At 41.1% G+C, this 22,416-nt stretch overlaps 1 protein-coding gene and 1 long non-coding RNA gene across 2 annotated transcripts in view; one reads left to right on the top strand and one right to left on the bottom strand.

Moving 5' to 3' along the window:
* Positions 1-2,109: 2,109 nt before the first annotated feature.
* Positions 2,110-5,776, bottom strand: LOC143103251 (uncharacterized). Its single transcript, XR_012982756.1, has 7 exons — positions 5,455-5,776; positions 4,688-4,734; positions 4,462-4,507; positions 3,922-4,006; positions 3,574-3,732; positions 3,341-3,440; positions 2,110-2,902 (listed from the first exon to the last, which is right to left on the bottom strand). It is a non-coding gene; the product is annotated as an uncharacterized LOC143103251 (long non-coding RNA).
* A 5,588-nt stretch (positions 5,777-11,364) lies between these two features.
* The window catches only part of LOC143102462 (cyclin-dependent kinase 17-like), a 15,199-nt gene continuing 4,147 nt past the window's right edge, over positions 11,365-22,416 (top strand). Inside the window, exons 1-12 of the mRNA XM_076266047.1 lie at positions 11,365-11,622; positions 14,056-14,220; positions 17,473-17,606; positions 18,217-18,342; positions 18,522-18,578; positions 19,168-19,282; positions 20,152-20,246; positions 20,548-20,610; positions 20,735-20,858; positions 21,053-21,173; positions 21,513-21,610; positions 21,886-21,991. Coding sequence (XP_076122162.1) covers positions 14,091-14,220; positions 17,473-17,606; positions 18,217-18,342; positions 18,522-18,578; positions 19,168-19,282; positions 20,152-20,246; positions 20,548-20,610; positions 20,735-20,858; positions 21,053-21,173; positions 21,513-21,610; positions 21,886-21,991 — 1,169 coding nt within the window. The 5' untranslated portion in view covers positions 11,365-11,622; positions 14,056-14,090. The remainder of the gene's footprint in view (positions 11,623-14,055; positions 14,221-17,472; positions 17,607-18,216; positions 18,343-18,521; positions 18,579-19,167; positions 19,283-20,151; positions 20,247-20,547; positions 20,611-20,734; positions 20,859-21,052; positions 21,174-21,512; positions 21,611-21,885; positions 21,992-22,416) is intronic.

The following is a 22,416-nucleotide window of genomic DNA, read 5'->3' as shown; positions in this document are numbered from 1 at the left end:
AACCCCACCATTTTGGAAAAAATGCATCATCCATCAGATTTGAGCTAACATCATGCTACCTGTATAGACTCATAATGTAGCTTACCAAAGCACTAAAACATGTGTGAAATGTTTTAAACTTGTCTATAACTGTTTTGACACAACAATCAAAAAAACATGATCATAGAAATTTTACTTTGAAAGGCAAAAAACAGTTCTTTTAACTTAAATGTGCTTACCTCTCATGCAATGAGGCTCTCTTCTCTGCAGGATGATTGAAATGGCTGAGTCTTCAAAAATGTGTGGTCACATGACCAATTTCTTCTATAGTTTCCTAGAAATAGGGGGTGGCACAACTTCCCCACTGGCACCAATCACCCCACTCTCCCCTACATGTGAAAACATTAAAAATAATTTTAACAGCCTGCAGGCCAGGGTAATCTAATATTACTGCATTAACATCAACTCGCATGGAATTATGGGAACACTCAATGCGCTCAATGCGCCTCTTCAACCCTCTGCTGAAACTGCAAGCGTAGATTGCTTGCTTATAAACTCACACTGCGCAGAAACAAAACTTAATGTAGCCTAACTTATTTAACCGTGCAGAAACCAAATAAAATCATTAATATGCATAGAATCCCCAATATGCGTGAACTAGGCCATTAGAAGAAGGCCATCTTACGAGCCTTTCGTTGTGCAAAATCGTTAACGATGTTCCCAATATTTAATGCTCTGGCTCTCGTATTTTCAATGGACAGGATAGCTAACCCACTGAGCCTCTCCTGCCCCATGCTGCTCCTTAGGTAGGTCTTAATAAGTTTGAGTTTGGGAAAAGATCGCTCAGCTGTTGCCACAGTCACAGCCAATATCAGAAACAGTAGTAGGCCTACACACTTCCCCGAATGTGGATGTTACACTGTCATAATCTACCACCAGCATTTTGGCAAGTTGGAAAATATGACTTCTGTGAAATCTCTGTTTTAAAGCAAGACCTGAATGAGAGGAGTTGTGTTGGGAATGTCGGTGCAATGTCCCTGCTATAATGGTCTGACAAACGTCTTGCCTTTTCAAGCAGTTCATCACCTGCGAGTTGAAGGGTCATAGGACGTAAAGACTCAAACACATGACAAGTTTCCCGCATACTTGCAAATCTTTGGGAGAGCTGACTGATTATGATGTCCAGAGTTGCATTAAATACCTGCACTTTGAAGTATCTCTCTGCATCGGTTAAGCGCTCATCTTCCGATAGTTCGTCAAAGTGACGCTTCACTCTCCGTGCTTTAACATTTTCAAATGTACTCTGAACCCCCCATTTATTTGCGAGCGTCTGCGCTGTAGCCTTGGCCTGGTCAAAGGCACGCCGGTAGTCAGAAAGGACCTGTATAGAATTTTCCAGCAAATGCATTGCGGGGGTAGCGACGGGCCCCTGGAGGTCACGGGCCCTGGTGCGACTGCACTTGCTGCACCTACTATACGCCACTGATGATGAACCATTGAAAGTGGGATGTGCGCTGGAGGAGTATGGGAGGTGCATACAATTATGCTTCTGACACTTTGGTCTTAGTGCCGTGGGGTACATGCTTCAAATCACAATAGGACAAAGCTATGCCGTTGATATCAGGCACAGCTAGTGTTTGGTATTGCTATATGAGATGCAGGTGAATCATCATGCTCCTCTGTGCTTGACAGCAACACTTCAGAGCCTCTCTCAGTGAAAGGTGCCAAAGGTTGATTGCTATATTAGAGACCACCTCCAGTGTAAATCAAGTTTTTGACCTTATTAACATGTCTGTACACTCAAAAAAATGATTTGTTGGGGTTACTTAATTTAACTATGACACCTATTTCCACAGATTTGAATTATGTAATTTGAACCTAATACAGGTAAATAGGACCAAAGAGCAGAAGTCAAGCTCAACCAATGAAAAACATTACTTTCATTCAAAGTATTATGAGTAGTTTATTTCAAAACTAATGAGTCTTGTTGAATCAATTGATTTTAAGCATGTAATTTAGACTTAATCTGTTATGTTGCACAAACTAATACCATTTATGTTAACTGGACAACTTTATTTACTTTAAATCAAATTTTCCTCACTCACACATAAGTGAACAGTTACAACTGAATTCTCAAAAAAAGGTGTTTATTTTATAGTCACAGACCAGAAATCAGTTATCATTTTCATTTTAGCAGCAAACTTAAACTTACTAATAACTGTATTAATAATTAAAGTGTTGTTGACGCCTCAAACACTACTGCATTTAGTTCTGCTGCATTTCTTTTACTGTCAAAATCCATACAATCCTCACAAAAAGGTAAAAATAGAAATAAGACTTAATGGCAGGGCAGATAAATTATCAAGACTTTACATTTTGTCACAACAGCCTTACAGTTCCACTGCAAAGCGTCAAATCAATGGACTCAAAGAATGTGTAGGCCACCGTTGAAGACAGTCCACATAGGAAATAAAACGTTTCAGCTCTACTTTTACAATTTTTGTTATACCAGTTTTTGTTTGACATCACATAATAGCTTGTTGGGGAAAAAATATGATGAATAAAGATGAACGCTGAATGACATGGTTCACAGATTACTGGTAACTTACTCAAGCATCTTGTTTTTAAGGGCTTGTACCTTTGGCAAAAGCCTCTGTCCATCCAAGTTGAAGAACACTTTCTGTATAACCTCAAATGAATTTTTGAGTTCACGAAGGTATGAAAGGTTCAATGTGTACATTAATCCAAACAACATAGCCGTTGCCACAGCCACACTCATCACAGAGCAGATGGTTTCAACACCTTCAATGATGACCCTGATGTCCTCTGGCTCATCGTCTAGTTCATGTCCTTCATGGCAAACATTGTAGATCCCCATTACTGTCTGCTCCATATCCTTTTTGGCTGCCAACCTATCACAGTCCTATGCAAGACCAATAAAAACAATTACTTATTTATAAAACTACTACAATGCTACCCAATTATTGCCTAGACTGTGCGGCCCAACAGTCTAATTTGCACCACCAGTCTAAATATTGGCCAAATAATATTTCAACCATATCTGATAAGTATACATGCTGATGTTTCAGTCTTTTATTTACATTAACTTTCATCACGGTCAGTTCAGGTCAATTTTTCTTTAAAAACAATGGACATAAGGTTAAAGGAAACATTGAAGTGTTGGGTATAAGCTAAGGCAAGTGTGTGTGTTGTTGTTGCAACTGTGGTTAATGTGTAACAAATGTCAGACTATTGACCAGCATGTGCAAAAGATGGCATGAGGCCAAGTATAAGTGTGTAAAGAGTATGTGTTAGAGAAAGTAAAGTGTGTGTGTGACCAATTTAAAAGCCGTATACGTACGTGTGCTCACAGTGTATTTCTTGACAAGGTGCAATGGGTCCTCATTCAAGTAGACGCAAAGCACTTTGAGGATACACTCCCTTCAGACGTCAATGATGTTCTGTTGGAAGCACAGACAAACAGAAAACAAAAGAAATAAATACATGTTTACATTAGCATGACGTCACAACACAATCTATGCACAGAATAATAACTAAAAAGAAAATTCAATTTGATGCAACTGACTGAACAACCTCTGAAATGGGTTGCATGATGGTTCGAATGGTTCGGCCAGGGACTCCACCTTTGCTGTGGAACATCTTCATCAAGCTGTCTGAGTACTTATCTAGAATCATGTTTAGAAACTTTAATTCCAGTGGGACTGTTGTGACTCGAGCAAACTCATTATTGATCTGTAAAAGTGCAAAGGAAACAAAAAGAACCAAGCTAAGTATTTAAATTCCAAAACATTTCCTGTAAACTGTTTCTCCTCTTGGGTGTTGAGGACAATAGTTAACTTCAGCTTTTCTGTATTTTTTTTTAATGCTTGAAGCAGCATGATGCGGACCTTGCCGTTTGTTCTTCAAAGAATTTATACTCACTTCAGAACACCCAACACTTCGTTGCTTTGTGCGCAAGTTTGCCATCTTGAATTATTCTCAATTCCAGTTCGGTTCAGTTATTGCCCTAATTATCAAAAAGAGAAGGCAAATGCAATCACAGTAAATAACTAAGTTATCAAATATCAAACATCAGGATTTTTTTGGTGGTCACCTCCTACTCAAGTTAGTTACCTACAGTATGGAAAGGCAAAATCAACACTAAGTTAATACCACTTAAAACCCAAAACCTTCATCTCCAATGTTATAACATTTGGTGGCATAACTTGTCTTGGTACATGCCTCTGATATGTATGAAATAATTTTTCCTCTGAGGAAAGCTCAGCAAAATCACAAAACTGACAACTGTAGGTCAATAATTTTGTTCCTGTCTGTGAGGGTAATGAATGAGCTCGGTAAACATGGTTTTTCAAGCTATTCCATGTCCTGAAACTACATGGACAACTGGCATAAGTGCACAGGTAACAGGGATTCCTACCATAATGACCATGGCATAATTTACAGTGTTGTAACAACTTGTACCTGCTAGACTGTGAAGCACAGCATAGAACACCACCTAAAGAAAGATCTAGGAAAAGGACAACAGGTTATAAACACAGTTTATTCCACACACCCTGTGCTTCAGGCTAAGCCAAAAGCTTTGAATACTTTTCTACCAAAACAGTTTTGTCAAAACAATCTCTAAAAACTTTAATCTTTAACATATCAATCATATTCATGAACAACAACATTGCTGAATCCAACTTACCACATGAGGCATGGCCTGAATGCCAGGCAAGGCAACACTGGTAAAATCTGAAAGGGGTGGGGCACATTAATAATGATTTCAAAAGCAACTTTTGCGTCATTACCATATATTAATTAGGATAAATACGCCAGATAGATAGACAGATAGATAGAGATACTTTATTGATGCCTAGGGGAAATTCAAAACAAAATTAAAAAAAGATGAGTTCATTGGGTCAAATATAAAATATAAAGTATAGAATAAACAACACTTGAACGTCACAAACGACACCAAAAATACATTTAACTGCTGCTGTGTTCACATCTCCTCAGTCACAATAAACAGAGCCTGATGCCCAACGTGTTTGAACACTGTAGCTACCAACATAGCAGGGCATCCACCTGCTGCAACACGTTTTGCATTCATTTCTGAATTAGCTATTCATTAATGCAAAACGCCAGCGTTATCACAATCGTAGCAACTAGTCTAAAAGAACGGCAGTCATGCCTAACCTAACTTGACGTGTAATATCACCGACAATTTTTTTTAATTTAACTTACAACTACCGTTTCTGTAAGGCTGCATGGATTTGACTACATTAGCAGCGTGAACACGGTTAGCCATCTAGACATGTGACTAGCTGATACTAACAAATCACACGAAATACTTGGAATATCATTCAAATACTCACTTAGGTCAAAGTTTTGACAGTTTCGAACAGAATTACGATCTACTTAGCACCAACTGTAAATGCTACTCGCAGATGATAAAAGATGTAGGTTACTCACCAGTTAGCTTCGTTTTGTCGCTTCCAACGCACTTCCAGTTCAGTTCACCAACGTCTCTACACAGCATGACATGAGCGTGACCAAAAACTTCCGCCTTGATGTCACGCGATGATGTGAAGTGAGCATGCGCGAGAGATTTAATTGCATCAAATCACTTGTTACGTGTTTATTCAACAGAAATGAATTAAACTCCTCCAAATTTCCTGATATCTAATTTGGATTTAATTAAAACAACTATCTACATCTCTCTAATTAATCAGTTTTAGTTATTTCATCATGTTTCATTTATTTCTAACAAACAATACCCAGTTTTCATTTTTTTGAGTGTAGGCTATGATGTCTGCTCTGTTTTACAAGTTAGAAAAATAAGCAGTCAATGTCGTGGCCGAGGATTTTTGCTCTGGATGTTTGTTTCGACGCTCTCAGACATGTTACAGGATGAGGATGGAGTTAAGCACACTGAGGAACAAAATGCATATTTGCAAAGCAATCATTTGTACCTCTCTGGAGAACAAACTGGACGAAAGGTGTTACCTTTGCCACGAAAGGTGTTACCAATTGCATTCTCCCCCTGTAACAGGCATTTCCCCCTGTAACAGTTGAAACACACCCCATAGTCAAATCCAAATGGACTGATACCAAACTATGCCAGGCTAGGAAACCATATTGTGATTGGTCGAAACAAACATCCAAAGCAAAAATCCTCGGCCACGACATTGACTGCTTATTTTTCTTACTTGTAAAACAGAGCAGACATCATACAGACATGTTACAGGATGAGGATGGAGTTAAGCACACTGAGGAACAAAATGCATATTTGCAAAGCAATCATTTGTACCTCTCTGGAGAATAGAACAAACTGCACGAAAGGTGTTACCTTTGCCCCTCCATCCACTGCACGCACTGTAGAGTTCCTTGTCTGTGATGAGTGATGACATACTGAATTGAAGTGTTTCGAGAGTGAGCCCACTGACACACCTCTGGTCTGACTTGTGAAGACTTGTGCTCTGTGTGAAGAAGCAGTCATTCTTATGTTGCATAGTAGCTCTGTGGGATGTACTATTACTTCAGCAAGATATTCACACAGAAAAGAACCCCCCCCCCCCCCCCCCCCCCCCCACCCCACACACACACACACAGACACAAAAATGCATATAAGCAGGCCTGCGTATATATCCTCATCCTCTGGCACAGGAAGCGTCATGAGAGTGGAGCTGCAGGCATCTCTGGCGTAGGCCCACGCCCACAGAGGGGAGCCTGTAATCAGGACTGCTGTAGGTGGGGGATGACGCTGAGCATGTCTGAGCAGGAACAGCAGGAAGGGCACCACGGCACAGAGGAACCGTTCGCCACCTCTCTCTCAGGGCAGCTGATAAGGAACCTGCTGATCTCAGCATGAATCAGGGCTGCAGGGAGACTGGTGAGCATCACCTCATCCGGCTCTGGAGCATTTATCATTATCACTTCGCCTGAAGAAATGGACAGAACAGCCATCCCAGCTGGGGTCCAGAGATGACCCGCATCACTCAAGGTAGATGGGTTTGAGACGTCGTTGGAAGGAGTAAGACAAACACATGGTTCCTCTGAGAAACGGTATAGGCAATGACATTTTCATATTCACAGGTACTGGAAAAACTTTAGTTTTATGTCAGGTAAAGATTTTTTTAAAAACCTTTTAAAGTTACTTTGCATCACTCCGTATGCTGTGTACAGTGTTTAAACTCTTTGTTAGAGCAGATTGTGCCTGCCAGGGTGGATTATGGCTTTGAAAGCACATTATAATATATTATTATTATTATTATTATTATTATTATTATTATTATTATATTTGTATTATATTATAATAATAATAATAATAATAATAATAATAATAATAATAATAATAATAGTCATTATTATTATTGTTATTATTATTATTATTATTATTATTATTATATTATATTTGTATTACCTATATTATGTTGTTGATAATAATACACATGTTGGAAACACACTTTGACTGCTAACCACTCTTTACCAACACACAGTCTGAGGTCCACTCTTCATTTAGTAATTTTCATTTCATAAACAGTTCAGCCTGAGATGGTATTTTCTGACTGGACTGTGGTGCTCAGTTGGCATCACTTAAATGTGGAGTAGGCTATTTAGGACAGACTTTATTACACCCCTCTAAAATGTACATTTAGAAGGTTTTTATGCGGGGGGGGGGTCCCCTCATTGTGGTATTAAAATGGCCTAAATGTAAACTTGTAACACCTTCTTTCTCCTTTAGGGAACTGGGATCTATCAGGCCCCGGCCCCTTTGCACACACTGTTCACCTGCTGGCTACTGCAGCTGACACGTTAGGGGGTGAGTTTAAGACGGATAAAATGGGGTGAGTTCAAGACAGATAAAATGCTGCAAAGTGAATGATTCAATGCAAACTGTGACAAACTGCCTCTTTAAAAGAATGTTGCACATCGTTGCACAACGTTGCGTCCAAACATGTCGTTCAGTCAGGAAACCGTTACCTCGCCCACAAAATTTGAGCTTCAGAAATGTGGTCTAGTCACTCCATTGAGAAGTCTTTATGCCCAAACCAGAGGTGCTCGGGCCAGTAAAATTGTTTGGGCGGGCTTCATACAAGGATGGACAGATGAGCTACAGTGCCAAGTAATTCAAGTCACCTAAGTGTGCTGGAGTTGATTTTCTTTACAACTAAAAGTCTATTGCAAGAGGAACTCTATGTTTAGATTTTGCTGCCACATCTGTTGTACAAGATATTGACAGCACAATAAACCATAAACAGAAAACGGCAATTAAGGCTAATAAAGAAGGATTGTTTGCTTTTCTCCCTACAGGATTCTCCCTACAGACTCCCTCATTGCTCTGATTGGTTAGGTTTATCCAATTGCATTTTCCCCCTGTAACAGGCATTTCCCTTTGTAACAGTTGAAACACACCCCATAGTCAAATCCAAATGGACTGATACCAAACTACGCCAGGCTAGGAAACCATAGCAAAACATTTTTCTTTGGAATTGCCCTAGCTTGTTTGCGTTGTTATGGGGAACATCTGGTGTGGCCAGTGGTCCATAGATGACCCACCAGGGCAGTGATTGGTCGAAACGAATGCTCTCTTCAGTATGACGGATTACTGTCACTGCAATGTGCTTTTCCACACCTCAGGCAGAGCATATGTAAGAGGTTCCAACCATCTCAGAACTAGGTTATGACGATGAATTGTTTTACAAAAGAAATGATACTGTAGCGCACCCATGTGGTTGATTTTTAGAAATGCATGTTCAAAAACAAATCGTGATGTCACTAAAGGGGAGAGAGAGAAGTCCTACTAATACAGTGCTAAGGAAATTCTAAATGGGTCCAAACTCAATTTGGCCAATGGGCCTTTTATGTAAAACGTTTATCCAATAAATCTCACACAAATTCAATCAAACATTTTCTAATAATGTTTTATGTGCACTCCTCTTCCAGTGACTGGGCTCACCAGAACAGAAAGGGCTGCTGAAAAGACTTCTGAAAACATACATAGCACAACATAGCTCATGAGACCACATTTCCCCAATAGTTCTAAATGTACAGTGAACCCTTAAGTTCCTTTGAAAGTAAAATGTGTTTCGAAACAATAGCCCCCCCCCCCCCCCCACACACACACACACACACACACTCCGAGAACTCACAGAACAGGACCAGTTGGTGCTGAGACGTGACATGAGTGATGGTTTATCACTGGTTGCATCACTCACCTCTGACTTCCTCACAGAAGCCACCAAGCACCTCTGTGCTAGTGTCAGCTGGAAGCACACTGCCACTAATGTCTGGAGCTGAGGAGACTTTCTGTCTGGAGGGATGAATCATGTATCACTACCTGGCATTCTCATAGGCCAATTTGCGTTTCACTGAGCCCTTCCTAAATGCCAAGAGTAAAGATTAGTAGTGGAGAAACAATAGTCTGGTTTGGTTTGGAGCATGACACTTGGTTTCAGTGATGTGACTTGATGAACCTTAAGTAAGTAAGTATGCTTAAAACCCTTTTAAAACTGCCAGGCAATTCCAGATTTTTCACTACTGTAGACATTGACAATCTCTTTAAGATTTCACTCGGGTGATATTGGTGTCCTGTTCTAACTGTGGTGAGGGAGCGTAGTTTGAAATTTGGATGATGGATGGCTGGCAAGAAACTCATGATGTGAGTTCATCTCAGTTAAATGTGCCTAAAACTATAATCCTCCGCCCCCAAAGAAAAAATACAGATGAGATTTACTGTAATCAGTATGAGTACCACACTGATCCTACAGTGGGATGAATGCAAAATGGATCCCACTTATGAAGTCTCAGCATTAGTCACTGGGCTTCCCCCGACAGTATTGCATCTAGGCTCAGTGGGCTGCTGTAGCTGTGCACTGACAGAACCTCTCTGCTGATGCAGTTCACTCCTCTTCATTCTACGGCAAGTGCCATCCAGCACCTGCACTCCTATTATATCTAAATGGGGCAATAAAACATATGGAGACTGAGATATAATGGAAATTGCACTGGAAATTAAACCTTTCTAAGGAGCAGTCAGTTTCCTCCCTATCTTAGATAGATAGATAGATACTTTATTGATCCCCAGGGGAAATTCAAGTTTAAAAGTTATCATTAAAGTTCTCAAAGAGCATTCATTGCCCTTAAGGGAGACCTCATATTGGCCAGCGGCGATGCAGAATGCGTCTTCTTCAAATGAGTGCATAACGACATTATGCAAAAAGCAATTTGTATCCTGCATATTCATCTAAAGGAAATCAGGGGAAAGAGGTTCTCTGATAGGTTTCAACTCCCAGAGCACAATCATCTCCTTTTCCATGTGAGCTGTGACAAATGTAGGCCTATAAATAGACAAATACTCATGATACCGTGACAGACAGAACCAGATACAGTAGCAGCAACTATAGGTACAGATAGATATTGAGGAACTGGATGATTGATCAGTCATGTACATTAAGTAGATCCAAAGATGCAACCAACGTCTTCAGGCCTCTAGAACTGAGACTCCTACTGGAAACAAGAAGTGAGGAGGAGGAGAGAGGGACTCTAACAATGTTGGTTCCCCTCAATATGCATGGTGAAGTTAGGCAACAAAGGTCTATTATTGTCAGTCAGAGGAAACATTGATCACCATGACCACCAACCCAGCAACAGTATGCTATTTGGTATTTGTCTGATGGGCATCCACCCATCTAACTATTGATTACATAGATATTCTATTTCTTTTTCCATTCAATTGACGATTATTCATGGATTGTAATGTTCTACAGCTGCCTACTCTCTCATGTTTATGATGTTAGGCTGCACTACAGTACATGGTTAATATAAACTTTCCAGCAGCAGTATGTAGACCACAGTATGTGAGGTAATTTCTTCACATCACTACTCATTTTCAGTATTTTTATTCTTTGGGTTATTCCACAACGACATGGTTGCTACAGGAATAAGAACAGTTTCCTGCCTGTGATCCACTACTGGCCTAGATTTCAGGGTTTAATTAAACAATTCATAAAATCAATTGTGTAGTCTATTCCTGTTGAGTCTGTGCTGTCACCACTTACGCATCTTCTCAACTCTTTGTATTATGTCTGCATTATCTGTGTTATCCGATGGTAATCCCGTCTCACTTTCCACATCTGGATAATCCGATCCGTTCGAGGTTTATCTTCTCCGCTGCTCTTTTTGAATCGTTGTATTTAAGCGCCAGTGTAATGGTTTTAAAAGAGCTCTGTGCAAAACAGTGCATGTGATGAGTAACTTGTAGCCTACGCTCTTGCCCTACATCCCTTAGATATTCTCTTATTAAAACTACCCCTCCCATCCCTGTTTTGTCTTTCACCGTGGCACGCGCGCGCGCAGACACATCTTGACCGGACAGCTGGATTTGCAGAAAGATAGAACAGCCTATCCAAGACGGACGCGAAATCGTTTTCAGTTTATAAGGCACAAGTCTGTCGTTGTACGCCGCATGCTGGGTGCGCTGGATGCTATTAGTGTGATTTGACACTTTGTCTTTTGCGGCCATCTAGGATGCTGTGTTCGGGGTAAACGCAAAGTTGGTGCAGTGGATAGTTCCGTCCCGGCGCAGCGGACCGCACAGACTTCTCGCAACATACCGGTCACACATCAGGATCACTGCAGGTTAGCATCAATGTACTGCTTGCATTTCACTTTGGTGCGTTATTAACGTGTCCCGTTTGTTGATATCAGACTGCTTTGGGGTTTGAGCCTAACCGCTATGCGCTTTGTTTAAATATACAATGCATATGGCTGCGACTGTGAATGGGCTCTTTTGACATTGCTGTTCCGTGTAGCCGGTCTGTCCTGAATTGTGTTCTTTGAATTCGAGGTAGATCACTGATTAAACACCCAAGTGTGTAATAATGAAAGAGAATGCGAGATGCAAGGCTGCTAGCCAGATCGCTAACTCATCAGAGCTGCACCGGGATAGTGTTTGTCCCAACCCGTGTGAATTCGGCGAATAATGCGCGTGTAGACTCACACTTACAACTGGACAATACGCACAATATTGAACTGATACCAGTTTGCTCTATAATGTTATATGGTTAGGCTGTCGAAAACGGTTAACATCCCTGTATTCATGTAGCGTAATATCCTTATGGGTGTCCAAAGCAGGAAACCACGGAGCTAGCCTAGGACAGGCCCGGCCCGTTTTGAGTTCTGCTCCCAGCAACCGTCCTCCATAATAGCACAAGTTGTAGCATCCCTTTAAGAGCCACTTTCCGGTGCACACGGTGCTGTAGATGATGGCATTATCCAGGATATAGCAGCTACCGGGATCCTAATCGCTAAATGGAACCAGGGAATTCACAGAAAACCCTAACGTTATTTGAAATGTCGTTGTGAATGGTGGAGAGGTCATGGTAAATGGGACGCCTTGATTCTAGCGGAACCGCAGACCAGGAATTAGGCTATGGATTATTTAAATTCAGACTGAATCCTCTCCCAGTGTGGCGCCTAGGGCTACACTCGTGAACGGAACTCGCGTCTTGCTGAAAGAAAGATGCTGAGGGTTCAGCTTTGCGTTGGTCAGTTGCCAACTTTCAGCCGTCACTATCTTATTGTACGGATATTCAGAGCTACAACAGCTCTTTCTGCTCATTCTGTCTGGTTTACTCTGTGAATTTAAGTTTAAGATGATGATATTATTGTCCATCTCACGTCCATTTCCCTTACAACCCAGTTTGCATTATTTGACCAATATACTGTATGTTGTTTAGTGCAGGGCCTAGGGCCTAATGTTGCCTGTTAACAAGTGGTATATATCCACAATCAATATGAATGATGTAATGCACATGATAAATACCTTGGCATTTTAGAAAGTACAACACAATAAAAAAGAAGTTATGTAGTTATGTGCACATTTCATGCAAAACATCAAAGTAATGTTCATATTAGCATTATCATTTAAATTATCCTCTAGTGCAGATGGTTATCCACATGTCATTTGTGATTTGAGAGATTATTAATTTTTCGATTCTTTAGTTCTCTTTATGTGTTGTAGCCTATGCAAGTATGTATGTCACATGCATTATCCGCTTCACAGAGGAAACTCCTGATTCTTGATCATTCAGGAGTCCATTGTAGGCCTAAAGCCAAAAAATAATGAGGCATGAGCTTTGAATACTATGCATGTGATATCACAGATCATATCTACGACAAGCATTAGGTAACATAGTTTTGATATGGTTTATCATTTAAATGCTAATGTGGTGTTTTTTGGTGATTTGGTCATCTTAATCATTGCTGGAAATCAACCTGGAGGCCTCAAAGAACATGAAATGTGGCAGAGAAACCAACTTGCATATAGCCTTCTGTAATAGAAAGTCTGCTTTAGAACTGTGGTTATTCATCGCAGCTTGCTTTAATTTTCCACCTCATATATAACTGGTTTAATATAATTTGGCATGAATATAATTTTGTTCAGAATCAAGCTGCCAGCTGTGGGAATTTAAAAATACTCCCCGAATTTCATGTCTGAAGAGGTACAGAATGTTTGTTAGCAGCTTAGCTTGTTAATAAAATGATAGGGAAGCTTGTGACTCCACACTACACTGCATTGTCATTATGATTACTGATTATATTCTCAGCATTTCCCCATAAAGCATTCTAAATTTGAAACAGAGTGTCAGTAGCCCCTGTTTGGTGCAACGTCTATACATTTATTAGGCAGCTGTATGCCATTATCCAGGTGAATTAGATCTAGAGGTTGTAGACTCTTCCTTCTACACACGTGTGTTGAAGTGGACTTTGACTGAACTAAGACTAAACTAATAATGTCTTTGAATAGCAAAGACTGGCCCATTTCCTTATTAACCACCCCTACTCAGAAAGTAAAGCTGTAAAGCGAAAGATCATAAAGAAAAAAGGGGCCAAAGTCCAACAAACCATTCCCAGTATTGTAATGCTGTAAAAACGCAACTGGATTGCTGGAGTGTGCGTGTTAGTGGCAGAGTAGAGGCAGCATGCTATGGAACAGTGCTGTTGACAGTGTTCTGGTAGGCAGTTGACAGGGTTCTCACTATTTCTTGACTGTTCTGTTCTGTGTTCCAGCCCCTCAGGTTCCTGAGGCCCATGTTCCCGAGCAGATGGACCGGATGAAGATCATAAAGAGGCGTTTGTCTATGAGCCTACGCAATACCAGGCCAGCAGACGAGTCTCTCTCAGAACTGTCTGAGCAAAGTAACCTGGATGAGCCGTCAGCTGTACGAGACCATGGTAAGAGAAATGCACACAGAAAGACACACACACACACTCTCCACTCTCTCTCTCTCTCTCTCACACAAACACACACACACACACACACATACACACACACACACACACACACACACACAATGTGCTTACTGTACACATGAATATTCAGTGTATAGATATGCATGGAATACTAGCTTGGTGCTCAGCATGAGGTTGCGTTACTTAATCCTCTACCGCCCACACACCCAGCTTGTTCTGTCTGATCACACTAGAGGTGGATGGATGAAAGATGAATATAATGCAATGGATGGGTTATGAACGTCCATTGGTTGAAGCCATGTTTAACACTGATCTTACACTGATCATATTTTACATTGCACTGGACATCTGAAACTGCTAGCTGAGCCACTATCTTGGTGTAACCCGTAGATGTTTGTACTCTGTGTTTGTAGTCTATGTTTTTGTATTTGATGGTGTACTTTTGTACCCATGGAAAAGCACTCCCATAATGCATGCAAAATAGAATCATAAAGAACACTATCAGTTCTGAATAATACAATTCCAGCTTGTTGAATTACAATGGGATAGCTTCAAATGTAATTGGTTGAAAATTATTGTTGTTGAATTCAGGTCAAATTTTGGCCAGCTGAACAACAATTCGTTTTTATCAGCAAGCAATGGTTGCGGATTAGATTGAAAGATTACAGACTGATATCTTACTTGCATGGATTTAGCTTAATTTGAAAACAATTTGTGACACATTGCAACTCACTCAATGCAGAAGTATTTAGTTGCTGTCCAGTTCTGTCTAGTGAGACTGTTAATAAGACTGAGTGCTGCTGCTGCTGCCACGGTAACCACAACCAAAGCAGCATACAAAGACAGTGAGGTTCCGTCTCCCTATGATCTGTCCCTAAATCTCTCACTTTTTCTCCCTACATCCCGTGTTTTCTGTCTTTCTCTCTCTCTCTCTCTCTCTCTCTCTCTCGCTTCTGCTTGCCCACCCCCGGATCTGTCCATCTGTGTCTCTTCTTCAGAGGCCATAGTCTGCTCTGTCCTCCCTCCCGCCTCCCACAGTGCTCCCTCTTTCCTGCGGCAGTACGCCGGCGGGTTGGGCCGACCGGCGCTCAGGAGGGACGGGCTGGACCGACCCTGTCTGGGCCTGCACAGGACCGGCTCTCTTGGTGACTCTCTCCTGCTCTTTTGTCCAGTTTCCTTCTCTCTGCCCCTGTCTCTTCCTCCTTTCCCCCTCCTCTTCCTCTTCCTCCCCTCCCTTCCTACTACACACATGTCGTAAGTGATAATGTACTCTCTGACTTTTTAGCCTCCAGGTATGTGTTCATTGGGTTGCAAAGAAAATATGGAAGGGTTCACATATTTCATTGTATCAGCAGCATACAGAGCAAACCGGTTGTTTAGGTAGAGATCTCTTGTGTGCTAAAGGACTCTGGCAAACAGCCAACTGTGGTTATTCAGGCATATCCCTGCTCAAAACGTCACCTTACTCCTGACGGTTTTAAATATTTGTATTAAGTTGACTCTGCTCCTCAAATGTTTGAGCCAATAATTCATAGAGATGTAAACAAGAGAAAAGGTTTTGTTTGTATAAAGTCAGGTGTCAGGTGCCAGGCAAATCTCCACTGTGCACTTCCATTTGCATTTACAGCCTCTGTAAAGAACAGTTGTGTTTGGTGTGGATTATGTGTGTTAGTCATCCAGCACTGTGGCCCTGGAATGCTTTTAGAGAAAAGTGGAATATTAGTGCCATAGGAATCCAGTAGCTGGGAATTCAGTAACTGTTTGTCAGACATGTGAGAATGTTTTTTATTGTATTCCTTGGCGTAATGCAATGTTGGCAGAGTTCGGGGGTCTTTAGTGTGGATTATTTGGTCCTGAGGTGACGAAATTGGCAACATACTGGAGTTTGTGTAAGTCGGCGGATGGATTGATGTATTGAAGGGCTCTAGGCAGTGGTCAGATTGACAGATATTGCTGCATTTGTTGGCTGCTGGACCACATAATGGATTGCGCGCTGTCAGTTTGTGTAGTCAATCACTTGTCATGTGCTGATGCACTGTGCTGCAGTCATTCTCTGCAATCAAACTGAAAAGCCTAGAAGAGCATCTTTGCCCACCAACTTTCAACTCTGTTCTGATCGCACCGCATTTCGGACAGGTGGAAAGTGAGACCTGTGTGATGCTCATAGACATTAGTAGGCCACTGTGAACCTGAATGGAAACCACAGGGTTTGACCAGAAATAGGGTCAGATTTGTTGACCTTTGTTGGCATTTGGTCTGCCAGCCATCGCTGACTCACATGGTCCCATTTGAAGTGCTGTGAGGGGGATTTCCATTCTCCACTAAGTAGAGAAACAGAATGTCTGAGGGCATCCAACACGCCATGCCATGAGGCCATAGAGGGTCAGAGGGATTAGAGGACCTCAGGCTAATGTACCGTAATGGCTGTCATCTCCATTTCAATGCCGATATGGAGCATTTGGGGATATGAATACACAGGGCGCAAAATAATTAAATATTCCTCTTGTGTACTGTACTTTGTCCTTTTGTGAAATTTTGTTTCCATTTCAGGGAAGTATGATGGTTAGTACACTGTCACTAAATACGGCTCTGTTGACAGCTGACACACTCATGAGACTCAGTGGGTCTGCCACAGCTCCTCTGTTGTGCTCTGACTTAGATCAGCATGTTCATTTGAGCTCTCGCAAAATTCTTATTCATACTAATTGAGAGAGTCTATGTTTAATGGCAAATTTATGCCCTATACACATCTTTCTTCTGGCTGGGATCTCAACACGAATGACATGTGAGGAGCTTTTAGCCGGAGACCACCACTGAGATTTGAAGGATATAACTGTGAGCACTTGTCAGATGATCATGTGCATTTGTCAGATGATTTTCATTGCAAAACTAAGGTGTGAAGCTCCCAGAAGGCCTTATTAAAGCAGTTAAAGAACTGTTAATGATCTTGGAATCATGTCTGTTAACATAGACTTTTACAACAGTCTTTACAGCTAATTAGTCATTTAAAATGTCGTCATAGTGAAGCGAATAAAACAGCAGTGGCACTTGTTTTCATTGAAAAATTAAATAATAAAAACTCAGCTGAAATGTCATATTGACAAGACAGTACTAGGCTGCTGTATTTATGTTTGAGTTTCCCTCTGTGTTTGTGTGTGTGTGTGTGTGTGTGTGTGTGTGTGTGTGTGTGTGTGTGTGTGTGTGTGTGTGCGCGCGCGTGTGTGTGTGTCACAGGAATTGTTCATGAGAACGTAAAGATGGGCTCTGATGGGGAGAGTGATCAGGCGTCGGGGACGTCGTCAGATGAGGTGCAGAGTCCTGTTCGAGTGCGTATGAGGAACAACCACGCCAGGCGTATATGCAATGAGGTACTAAAACAGAGCACACTCTCGGGGTCCAAAACTACACACATCGTCTTGGACATTAAAAATGCATACATTGAAAACATACACAACTGTTCAAAAGTTCGGAGTCACTTAGAAATGTCCTTGTTTTCATCACTAATGTTGTAAATGACTGTTGTAGAAAGAAACTGCTGATCTTTAATGCAATATCTATATCTAAGTATACAGATGCCCATTAGTAGCAACCATTCATCCAATGTTCCAAAGGCACATTCTGTTTACTAATCTGATATCATTTTAAACGGCTGAATGAGAAAACATTGGAGAACCCTTTTGCAATTATATAAGCACACATAATCTGAAAACTGCTGCCCTGATAAAAAAAACAAAAAAACAATGCAACTGATCTCAGGTGGTATTCTGTATATTCACTATAATGGAGTGGAATGGAAATTTCTAAGTGACCGCAAACTTTTGAACCGCAGTGCACACCAAAACATTTCAGTATCTTTTGAATGATGGGTGAAATCTTAACCTTAGGTATAACATGGCATGGCTGAACAAGCACAGTTCTATTGCTTTCTCTTTCTCTTTCTCTATCTCTTTCTAATCTAAATGTTTCTCTTATCTGTAGGACATAAACAAACGTCTCTCTCTGCCCGCTGATATTCGTTTGCCGGAGGGTTACCTGGAGAAGTTTGCCATGAACAGCCCCCCCTTTGACAAACCATTAAGTCGTAGACTCCGGAGGGCATCACTCGTAAGTGATTCTCTTGGTTCTCTTTCACATAGTCCCTTTCTGTTGGGATAAGACCTCCTTTGGGACAAGGGGTAGAAATAAGTTGTAGATGGATTTTAAGAATGAAATGATTCTCCACTTATGTCTTCAGCAACAGAAAAACATATATACTCTTTCTTATCAAACTTGTTTTCTTTCAGTCTGAGATTGGCTTTGGGAAACTGGAGACTTATATTAAACTGGACAAACTTGGAGAGGTAAGAGACATTTAGAAAAAAACATGGCACTCTCAGAATACGATATGGAAGAGCACCGTCACTTACAGTAGCCATTCATTTTGTGAGTGAGGCTGTCACTGTAGCTAATTTGGTCATGTAGGACATATTCTAAACTGTATTCAGGGTTATTTGTGGTTTTAAATGCTCAAAATCATCCCTTGGATAACAATATAACGGTCAGTTTGAAAGGATGTGGCTTGAGCATTTCAGACAAGCTACACTTATGTGTCAACAATGTACTGGTAATTGTTTTGAATAGCAGAAGAAGCTCTATGATTTGTTCCTTAGAAAAGTGCTCCTGGCCATCACTGTCCAGAACCAGCAGTAATATGACCGTCTTACATCTAGTCTGATGCATTTAGTTTAAAGGGATTGCTATTGGTCAGCTTAACTAGGCCTTTATGTACAGTAATTAACCTTGGCCTGGCTCTTGCCCACACAGTGCATTTGACCATACCCTTGTGTTTCTTCTTGGGTAACTGTGCACTTTCGCTCTGAAACCAGGGGTCCATACACAGTTTTTCACAATGTGAGAAAGAAATGAAAGTCTCTGGTGTTCTTTTTCTAGGGCACTTATGCTACCGTGTACAAAGGACGCAGTAAACTGACAGACAACCTTGTCGCTCTGAAAGAAATTCGCCTAGAACATGAGGAGGGAGCTCCCTGCACTGCCATACGGGAAGGTATAGACCACTCACTCCATCTTAGGTGCTCCTGACTAGCACTGCCATACAGGAAGGTATAGACCACTCACTCCATCTTAGGTGCTCCTGACTACCACTGTCGAAAGGGAAGTTTAGAAACTGGCAGGGTTGTAGACTACTGTGCTCCAGTTTTGCTAGCATTAGACACAAAAGTCATTCTGTGCTAAAAATATTTATGCAGCAGGAGATGCCACCAACATTAGACACTGTTTTCAGGCCACACAGTACTTTAAAACCAGTACTGATATCTTAATTGTAACACGGTAGATATAAACCACACAGATATCTGGAACTAATGGCTATGACATGTTTGTAGACCATATTTTCATGACTTTATCCTAGCCTATGTATATAAATGCAAGCATGCACATTTCTGTGCAGTTCACAGGTAGCGGTTTATAAGAGTGTGATTTACATTTTTGTTAGATTTGTACTTGTTTGTGTTCTAAACACCTGTGTGTTCCTGCTGTGATGGCACAGACATGTTTGCCCTTACTGAAACATACAGATTGCATGGTCTGACCCCTAGTGGTAGGCTGAGATCCTCCACCCTTCTTATGACGACTGCATCCTTCCTTTTCCCAGACTCAAATAAACCAGTTCTAATTTCCGGACATTTAGGGCCTATTTAGGGCCTGTTTCATGACGGATTCATAATGGATTTTAAAACTTTCTACTGTTTAAAGTGGAAGATTATTGATAATATTTTTCTAAAAGGTTTTAAAATGAACCGCAGCACTGCCCTTTAAACCACAGTTTATAAACCGCAAGTATTTTGCAAGTATATGGCAAAAGTAATTGTGGCAATCTTATCACTAATGTCTATTCTCTTTCTATGTCTTTCCCAGTTTCTCTTTTAAAGGACTTGAAGCATGCCAACATAGTCACTCTGCACGATATTATCCATACAGACAAGTGCCTCACTCTTGTGTTTGAGTATTTGGTAAGTATCTGTGTGTGTGTGTGTGTGTGTGTGTGTGTGTGTGAGGTGAGTGTGTGTGTGTGTGTGTGTGTGTGTGTGGTGCATGTGTGAGTGAGTGAGTGAGTGTGTGTGTGTGTGTGTGTGTGTGTGTGTGTGTGTGTGTGTGTGTGTGTGTGTGTGTGTGTGTGTGTGTGTGTGTGTGTGTGTGTGAGTGTGTGTGTGTGTGAGTGTGCGTGTGTGTGAGTGAGTGTGCGTGTGTGTGTGAATAGTGCAGCGTGTTTGTGAGTGATGGATCATCTGAGGCATTTCTTGTGTTCGCCAGGAGAAGGATCTGAAACAGTACATGGACGACTGTGGAAGCCTGATGAGTGTGCACAACGTGAAGGTACGACGAGGAGGTGTCTGCACTCGTGCTGTTTTATGATGAAATCTCATTACACCATCACCACATTCATGCTCTCCTCAGCAAAGGTCTAACCTGGCTCCCCCCCCCCCCTCTCTCTCCACAGATCTTTTTGTTCCAGCTTCTGCGGGGTCTCTCCTACTGCCACAGCAGAAAAGTGCTGCACAGAGACCTGAAGCCGCAGAACCTCCTCATCAACGAGAAGGGGGAGCTCAAACTAGCTGACTTTGGTGCGAAGGAAACTTATGAACATTGAGGATTTATTTTGTGACAAGCTAATCTTTCAAGAGACTTTTTTCCTCGGGTGTTGGCAATGGCAGCACTGCGTACTGCTAGCTCATTTCTACAGGTTTGCTTTCTCAAGACGCATGAGAGAATAATGGCATCTGATCTAATGTAGTGTGTGACTCTGACTGTGTTGCAGGTCTGGCGCGGGCTAAATCGGTCCCCACGAAGACGTACTCTAATGAAGTGGTGACACTGTGGTACAGACCGCCTGATGTGCTGCTGGGATCTACAGATTACTCCACCCCCATAGACATGTGGTGAGGAAGACTCCGCCCGTGCTAAACTGTGTCTATGTTGCCCGTAGGCTAAAAGCTTGTCAAATCACTTTGTAGGCCTACAGAAATGCATTATAAAAAATAATCAACAATTTAATATTTTGCCTCACTGCATTTATTGTATGTCACATCTAAAATGTCCTTTGTAGATGTAAACCACAATGTTTCATTTGTATTGTATTTCATTTTGAGTTTTAAGTGACAGACTGAAATGTTGACATGGTCAGTCAACTGAAGACACATTGCAAACCAGGTTTTATAAGGACCTACAGTCATTTAATGACACAATCTTTGTCAATGGCTCTCTCTTTTTCTCAACAGGGGAGTGGGATGTATATTTTATGAGATGGTAACTGGTCGGCCACTATTTCCTGGGTCCACAGTAGAGGATGAGCTTCACCTTATATTTCGCATCCTAGGTGAGGCCTTGTTATCCGAGCAGAGAATATATTCATGTGTAATGGTGCCTTTTTTAATACATTATTCTCACCAGGATCAAGGGTTTGCAAGGGTTTGTTGTGATTACCAGGGCTGGGAAAAATTGCATAAAATTGTGATGAAAAAAATGTTTGAATAAAACGTTTTGTTTCTTACTGGAATTGCTAAAAATATAATTGCTAAAAATTGTGATCTCACCAGGATCTTGCAAGGATTTGCTGCGGTTGTTGTGGTATTTCTCTTTTATGTTTTTCAGGCACACCGTCAGATCTGTCTTGGCCAGGAATTACCAGCAGCGAGGAGTTTAAGAACTATAATTTCCCTCGGTACCACCAAGAGCCACTGGTCTCTCATGCTCCACGGTCTGTTCTTTAGCACTCTAGCTGTTCTCCTCAGCACCTTGTTCCTTGCCATTCTTTCAGTCCTTAGTGCCGTCTTCTCTGATATGTGAGCTATATGAATGAATAGAACAGAACTTCAACAAAACATTTACTGTTAATACTTAATGACATGGTCATATCCAACTAACATACAGTAACCAGTAACTCCAACACTCAGAATCTTTGACAACACATGTAAATTATACAGTATATCTATCTATTTTCTAATCATAAACACCCTTTTCCAAGTCTTTAGTGTTCAGTATATGTTTTTCATAGAATATTTTGGTCATCATCGTCACACTGAGATTTAGTTTGTGTTGTCATTTGCTTTCTTTATGGCATAAAGGTTTTTCATGTATTTTCATGATACATAAAATGTATCAGTCTTCAGGACTAAAGCGGTG

The sequence above is a fragment of the Alosa pseudoharengus genome, unplaced genomic scaffold, assembly GCF_046254945.1.
Source record: "Alosa pseudoharengus isolate Yale_2024_CS ecotype anadromous, Long Island Sound unplaced genomic scaffold, YU_APseudo_1.1 YU_APseudo_1.1_scf_4, whole genome shotgun sequence".
Classification (NCBI taxonomy): Eukaryota; Metazoa; Chordata; class Actinopteri; order Clupeiformes; family Clupeidae; genus Alosa; species Alosa pseudoharengus.
The sequence above is the reverse complement of the archived record's forward strand: the minus strand, read 5'-3'. Positions and strand labels throughout refer to the sequence as shown.